This window comes from Dromiciops gliroides, chromosome 6, assembly GCF_019393635.1.
Source record: "Dromiciops gliroides isolate mDroGli1 chromosome 6, mDroGli1.pri, whole genome shotgun sequence".
NCBI lineage: Eukaryota > Metazoa > Chordata > Mammalia > Microbiotheria > Microbiotheriidae > Dromiciops > Dromiciops gliroides.
This window is the reverse complement of record NC_057866.1, coordinates 19,732,350-19,740,791: the sequence shown is the minus strand read 5'-3', so window position 1 is coordinate 19,740,791 and position 8,442 is coordinate 19,732,350. Positions and strand designations below refer to the sequence as shown.

The 8,442-nt window shown below is 33.5% G+C and overlaps 1 protein-coding gene across 1 annotated transcript; it reads left to right on the top strand.

The window, feature by feature from the left end:
- The first annotated feature begins 2,985 nt into the window (after positions 1-2,985).
- Positions 2,986-3,939, top strand: LOC122731893 (olfactory receptor 10AG1-like). The gene has a single exon (XM_043972143.1). It carries the CDS (start codon positions 2,986-2,988, stop codon positions 3,937-3,939), a length of 954 nt encoding a protein of 317 aa, XP_043828078.1.
- Positions 3,940-8,442: the final 4,503 nt, after the last annotated feature.

Here is an 8,442-nt window from a genome sequence, read left to right as displayed (position 1 = left end):
TCATAGAGATGGCCTACCCCCACTTACACCCATGAATATAGAAAATATTTCACCAGTTGTTATCTGATGTCTTACTATGGTTAAGAAGTGATTGTTCTGGTGGATTTAGACAGTGATGAGAAATATTTAAATTTCATAGTAATCATTAGCAAGTGGTAGGTCTGAACATCACAAACCACAAATTTCTTGGAGTTGAGGAGGGGTGGGTTGTGGTCCTTATGATTATTTTAAATACTCATTAACATACCTGAGAGTTCTCTATACCATCAATTTCATTAAATTTAGAAAGAGAGCGAGTCAGAGAGAGACAGAGAGAGAGAGACAGAGACAGAGACAGAGACAGAGACAGAGAGAGAGGAATAGCAAATTTTTATTCTTGGAAGGGACCTAAGGAATTACCTAGTATAAATTTTTTTTTTTAGAGTTAGAGAAACCAAAACACATACTTCAAACAAGGGATGGGATAGTTTTATTTTTTAATAACTGGAATGCATGTTAAACTTGGTGACAGGTATATTTGTTGTGATTAGGATTACATTCTACCAAGACAGGTAGGATAATGAAAGCCCTTGAGTCTTTGTAATAGGAAAATCATTTGAAGCTGTGGGATTGTTGAGCCTAAAGAAGAAATGGCACTTTTCTAGCTTTCAATGATGTAATATCTCCCTGTTACTCATAGAATTTGGCATTTAGAGCTATAAGGAAATTTCAGTCATCTGATCCATTGACAGATGAAGAAATTGGGGCACAGGAAAGTTAGAGACTTGTCCAAGGTGACAAGGTTAGTGAGTAGTAGAAGTGAAAGTAAAATACTAATCCTCAAATTTTAAATCAATCCTCTGTGTGTGTGTGTGTGTGTGTGTGTGTGTGTGTGTGATGTTTTTTGTACCTTAGAGCCTCCCTGTCTTCCTAGGACTTTCAACAGAATTGATCAATTTAGACGTGTCTTTTTTCTACTGGGACCAAACTTGGGTTCTCTCTGCTGACTTTATTCCCTGTCAGCATTTACTTCCTTATATGCCGATTATTTCAGTGAACCATTTTCAGCCAGCTCCCACAATGGGAAAGCATATGAAATAATTGATTTTAAGATTGTTTTGAAATACAACTTCCAAAAGGTATTACAATAGAAAAACTTATTAATCTCTAATGAATATCAAATTGCAGAATTATAAATCATGTTAAACCAAGGAGATGTTTTGATTTAGAAGCTTTTCCCAGTGTCTCTAAATGTGTGACATGAAGATATCCTGCTACTCTCACTAGCACTAGTACTGTACTTGTCCTACTATTGCTACTACTGCTATTATTGCTACTAGAACTGCTACTGCTGCTGCTGTTGCTACTACTACTACTACTACTGGTGGTGGTGGTGGTGGTAGTAGTAGTAGTAGTAGTAGTAGTAGTAGTAGTAGTAGTAGTAGTAGTAGAACAACAACAACAAGAAGTAAGAAAGTAAGTAAAAATAAATTTATCAGAGTCCTTGCCTTCAAGGTACTTCTATTTTTGTTGCTGAAAAATGAGATATAGTAAAAGATAAAAAATGAGATGGGATGGCACCCGATCACCCTTTTGAAAGATGGGAAGAATTCTAATAAATGAAGAAGGTTAACAACATCCCAAGAAGGGGAAAACACAATGAAAACAAATAGAAAGGCAGAAATAATCATGGCTTTGGAGTTTAGTCATCAATGTTAAAAATCATTATGTATTCTTTTTTTATCCATCTGATGAATATAGATAGAAAGATAGATAGATAGGTTGATAGATGATAGATATTCCCAAATGTGAAAATTCCATCAAAATTAAAGTTCATTCAGGAAATAGAAAGATGACTGAATGTTGAGTCATAAGATTTAAACTAATGTAACCTAAAGTTACCAAATTTGTATGGATTTGCATAGGTTTAGGTGAGAATTTGCTCAAATTTCCTTTTTATTTTACTTCTAAAATATGTGATATCATGATCATATGAGCAACTATAGAGAAAGCAAGTTTTTAAAGCACATATTCTGTAGTAGGCACTCTTTTAGGTACTAGAGATATAAAACAAAAATGTGAATCAGTCCTTCCCTCTTGGAGTTTATATTCTAACAGTGAAGACAACAAACAAATGTATAGGCACTCACAAAATACAAATATCGCTGTATACAAAGCACAGTAACAAAATGTAATACAACCTAAGGGGAAAGGAAACTAGTGCTTGGTCAAGATTGAGGGGGATAATATAAATGATTCTCACATAAGGTTGAGTTTGAGCTGAGACATAAAAGAAACGAGGTAGAATTTTCCAAGAGGTAAAGGCAAGGAGGGAAAACATTCTGAAGACAAGAGACAGGCCACACAATGATTTTAGAGATATAGTGTCATATTTTTATAATAGCAATAGTCCAATGTGGCTGGATGGTAAACTATGTGAGAAGAGGATTTGTATGAAGGCTAGAGAGTTAGGTTGAGCCCAGGTTGCTAAGAGTTTTAAATGCCAAAGGAAGACTTTATATTTGGTATTAGAAATAAGAGGCAACTACTGGACTTTGTTGAATTGTGTTTGGAATGATTATTATAAAGCCTGATCTTTAGAAAAGTCACATTTGTAGCAACTTGCTATTTAAATGAATTGGCAGGGCATTCATTAGATATAGGATCAAATTTTCAACGAGAGGAAATTCATGGCTTCAATTTTCATTATGAATATTCTAGAATTATAGAAGACTTTAATCATAATATACTTTAGAACACAAACCATGAAGAATAAGATATTGAAGCCACATCTTGTATGATAATAGACACAAAATATTTTTGTTGAACTGAAGAATAGGCATTTAAATGAATGCATTTTGGAATGATGAATAGAGAATATAGAATGTCCAATCAGAAGGGAAACTTAGATATCATCTAACACAAACCTTGCATTTTACAGATGGAAAATATGTGGACTGGTGAGGGGGAAAGGACTTGTCAAACCTCAATTAATTGTTTCAACTGATGAATTACCCAGGGAGGGAAATGGTAAGAAGAAATAATTCTTTTGGGGTGGAATTTATTCTCTTGGGGTTTTCTGATCTTCCTCACTTCCATGACATTCTGTTTGGCATTTTCTTAGTTATCTATATGAGTATCCTTTTGGGAAATGGTTTGATCATTTTCATAGCCATGGTTGATCCAGCTCTCCAAACCCCTATGTATTTCTTCCTTGGAAACTTTTCTTTTTTGGAAATCTGTTACACATCAGTCACCATTCCCAGAATGCTGACAGACCTTTGGACACAAAAGCAAAATATTTCTTTATTTGCTTGTGCTGTACAACTTGGCTTTCTACTTATGCTAGGAGCCACTGAGTGCTTCCTCTTGACTGTAATGGCTTATGACCGTTATGTGGCTATTTGTAAGCCTCTGAACTATCCTCTCATCATGAACCACAAAATGTGTGTACAGCTAGTTTCTGGCTCCTGGACCATTGGAATTCCAGTCCAGTTAGGTTTGACATACCAGATTTTCTCTCTACCATTCTGTGGCTCCAAAATACTCAATCATATTTTCTGTGATATCCGTCCTGTACTAAAGGTGGCCTGTGGTGATACTTCTGTAAAAGAGTTCTCTCTTTATGCTATTGTTGTTTTATTTGGTGTGGTTCCCTTTCTATTGATACTCTGGTCCTACATAAAAATCATAGGAACTATCCTGAAGCTACCTTCAGCCATGGGAAGATCCAAAGCCTTCTCCACATGCTCCTCACATGTCATGGTTGTTGGTTTATTCTTCTTGTCTGTCATTATTACATATTTACAACCTAAATCTACTCATTCTGAAGGAAATGATAAATTTTTCTCTCTTTTCTACACCATTATAACCCCAATGTTTAATCCCATTATATATGCCCTCAGGAACAAGGATGTCCTAGTTGCACTGAGAAAATTCTTCCCAATATCAGGAGGCTAGGAAAGTAAACAAGTAAACTTCTGGATCTTGGCCTCTTTTTCATTTAACTCAAGAAAACTGTAAACCATTTTCCAATCTTCTCTTCAATATCCCTTCAAAAACTTGATCATGAGCCATGAATCACTTCAAATTTTCAAGATGGCTTCTTGTATTTCAAACATTACTAGACCATTATGCCATCTCTCCCCACATTTTTAAAAGGGATGATTTGGGGCCTCTTTTAATACTTTACTAACAAATGACTTCCTTCTCTTCTATGGGAGATTACAAAACTGACATGATTACTGGCTTGAATATACTAGTCCTTTAACAAGGCAGTGTCAGAAACATATGGAAAGATCATCTACACATTTTGCTTAGTGTTGGAGGAAAAAATAGTACTTTCTCTTTGTATTAATTCTGATAAACAAGGATTAAATGATATTTTTGAAATTGAGATGAATATTATCAATTGACATTTTCATAATATGCCCAACATTTATACACATGAATTGCTCATTAAATAATGAATGGGCTCTCCAATATATTTCCTGTGATCATTTTATCTTTATATTTGGCTAAATTAAGAAAATTTGAACCTTGTTCTATTTTATTATCATAAAGACATCTATTTTAGCCTTATGGTTGATTGAAAAATTATGCATGTAGGGCAGCTAGATGGCGCAATGGATAGAGCACCGGCCCTGGAGTCAGGAGCACCTGAGTTCAAATCCGGCATCAGACACTTAACACTTACTAGCTGTGTGACCCTGGGCAAGTCACTTAACCCCAATTGCCTCAATAAAAAAAAAATTATGCATGTATTCTCTTTTGTCTGAGTGTATTTGATGCACTAGAAGAAAATTCTGCTCCAATGGCTACAGACACAAGGAAGGCAAGTCCATTCTATAACAATTAATTAATTAAAAATGACATAAAAAGTGATATATCATTAAAGAAAATGACCACTAGAAAAAGAGAGGAGACTGTCATGCTATATTGGTTTTCATATGTATTAGCAAGAGATTTAGTTGTAGATTCCCAACACAACTGTGTAATTTCTCCATAGAGAATTTATGGGTCTAGACAGACTCTAGCTACATAGGATAGGAAGCGATAGATGATTATTAAAATCTACAGCATTGGTGGAAAGGCCCACTTTTGTAAGATCAAGTAACCAAGATCAAAGTAAAAAAACTGAGCTAGAAGGTGCATGTATTTCAAATTGCAATGTGGAAATATATACTAGCATTTTTACAAGAAAAAAAATTAAAATTCCTGGTATCATTGGTCTGTATAAGAAGACTATTGCAGCATATAATATCCTAAATACATATTAATTAGAAAAGTAAATTTATTTAATAAAAGTATCAGAATGCCAAAGCAACTTTTATCTAATGAAGGGGTGGCTACAGAATATGCTGGAGACTTTTGATGATTCTTCTAACTTGATGACTTCATTTCTTTATGTTTCTGATCTGATAGAAAGGCACACAAAGGTACACAAATAAATACTGGATGTCACATGTGATCACAGATTTGAAGACAGAAGAGGTCTTGCAGTTGACAGTCAACCTCTCATTTGATCCTATAATTTAATCACTTCCTTTCCTTAAGTTTCTGATTTCACAGAAAGATGAAAAAAAAATAAGGATTGGATAGTATAGAGAATCATAGCTTTAAAGCTGAAAGAGATATTATAGAATATCAAGTCAACTTATAATTTGATCATTTATGTTTCTGAATTGACAAAAAGTTGAAGAAACATGTAAATACTTGATGGTATACATTTAGAGCTTGAAGAGATATTTCAGGCCATTAAGCCAACCCGCTCATTTTACATATGAGGAAACTAAGCATCAAAAAAGGAAAGAAGGGGGAAAAAAGAACCCTGGGCATAAACAATCAAAGATAATCTTCAAATAAAATATGTAAATGCTTTGGATAAGAGAATGTCAGACAGTGTGGCACAGTAGAAGGCTAGCTTCAGAATTTGTAACTCCTCAGTTCTAGTCTTACCTCTAACAAGTACTGGCTATATTTATCATGATAAATAATCATGCATAAATGGCTGTATCCATTGGAGCAGAATTTTCTTCTAATGCATCAAATACACTCACAAAAAACAGAACACATGCATAATTTATCAATCAACCATAAGGCTAAAATAGCTGTCTTTATGATTATAAAATAGAACAAGGTTCAAGTTGTATTAATTAGCCTAATATAAAGATTCGGCAGGGGCAACTAGATGGTGCAGTGGATAAAGAACCGGTCCTGGATTCAGGAGGACCTGAGTTCAAATCTGTCCTCAGACACTTGACACTTACTATCTGTGTGACCCTGGGAAAGTCACTTAACCCCCATTACCCCGCCAAAAAAAAATCAGAAAGGTGCTAATTCATATTGATGCGTGAAGTTTTTATGTTTGGGGAGTTTCCTTCTCCAGTAAAACCCACTGCCCAGTTACTGTATTGAAGAGAATGGAAAGAGATAATTCTAGAAGATGACAATAATTGCGCACTAATTATAACTAGAAATATTTGTGGGAATGAAAATAACCTAAGACCTCTCAAAGATGGTAAAAGACATATAAAAGAATTTAAGGGAAAAAATAATACAAATACAACTTTTAATGGGAATTTGAGAGTATGAGTCCTAGAAAAAAAAATTTAGACACCCTTTCAAAGCAGTGGAAACCTTGGCAAAAAAGAAGAATGAAGGCTACATCATCTGGCCTTTTTTAGTTTAATAGAGCTTTTTACTTAACACAAAATTTAAAATATCATTGGCAGTGGGCATACTATCACATATATATGTATATCCTCCTTCAATGTTGTGACTGGATGCTTGAATTCATAAATAACAGGTAAGTCCCTTTATTTTTATATTTTAAGTTTTCATTTTTAGTATCAATGAGTTATTATACACATCTGTCCATCTTTTCCCATTTCAATGTCATTCATCTTGGCAAAAACAATAGAAGTAATACAATAATGGAGTAGTTTTATTATCTATTTTTTATTTACTATTAAATTTCCATTCACAGTGAACAATGCTCCTAATTTTTCTTTGTTCTTTAAAAATGTAATATAGCTAAAACTTTAAAAAAATCAATTTTGTGATTGTCTTAAATTATCCTCATTTGTTTCAACTCATTCTGTCATAGCACTCATGACATACCTCTTAAATACTGTGTCATAATTTTGTATTCATCTTTCATATTTATCCTTACTTGTATATGATCTTTGAACACTGAATTAGAAAACTCTCTATATGTCAACATACTTTTATCCATTTGAAATCTATGTATTAATGTGTGTGATTATTTGTTCATTTATTTATTCTCATAAAATATTCAAATTTTGAATTATTTACAATAGTTCTCTCCTTTGTTAAAAAAAGAAACAAAGAAAAAATTACTTGTAACAAATATCACTGTATTGGCCATGTACTCTCTAACACACACACACACACACACACATATGTCTCAATCTGTACACTGAGGGTATCACCTCATGTTTCATTGAGAGTCCCCTGGAAACTTGGCAAATTATTTTATCTTTCTTAAATATTTTAGTTGTTTTTGTTTAGAATGCTTGAATTATATACATTTCTTTTTTCTACTTCATAAAATCACTACATTGCTTCAAGTTTTAATTCAGATACCAACTTGAAGAAGTCCAATACTCTTCCTCACCCTTTTGCTTTACCCAATGCTAATTACAAAGCACAGAGAAAGTAATCCTTTAAAGATCTTAAAATTCTGCTGAAACAAAATCCCTATTTTCAATACCAATGTTCTAATTATGTTGTGTGGATTTCTAATTTGAAATTAATTAAAAATAAATATTATGCAGAAAGCAATGAAGATATCTGTAGTGGATATGAACAAACTCCAATATAGTGCAAATAAGGCACTTCGAAACAAGTAAAGCATATTATTATATAAATACATAACAAAAAGAAGGTGTTCTAAACTCATAATATATCCAAAGAGAACCTTAGAGAATATAATGCTCCAGCCAAATGAAACATATAAATATTTGGCACCAATTAAATGAAGGATAAAAATTTCAATGTTAAAGAAACTGACAGCTAGTGAGAAAAGACATTTAAAGAGAAACAAAAATTTAGAAAAGCTGATGGACTTCCTAACCCAAGAATGCCTCTGCCAAAAAGAATATTCTAAAAAGAAAATAAGGACAATAATTTAATCAAAAAGCAGGAGGTAGGGCAGCTAGGTGGCATGGTGGATAGAGCACCGGCCTTGGATTCAGGAGGACCTGAGTTCAAACCCAGCCTCAGACACTTAACACTTACTAGCTGTGTGACCCTGGGCAAGTCACTTAACCTCAATTGCCTCACCAAAAAACAAAACCACAGAGGATACTAAAGCATTATTACAACATTAAAAACAATGAAAGAAGATATAATTTTCCATATAAGGGTGATTTTCAATGATTTATTCAATCCCACTTGATTTAATATAAGGGAACAATTTCCAATTACTCAGTGCAAGCA

Excerpts from the sequence above, each read along its gene's own strand:
- LOC122731893 (XM_043972143.1), top strand. The coding sequence starts at position 2,986 with ATGAATTACCCAGGGAGGGAAATGGTAAGAAGAAATAATTCTTTTGGG.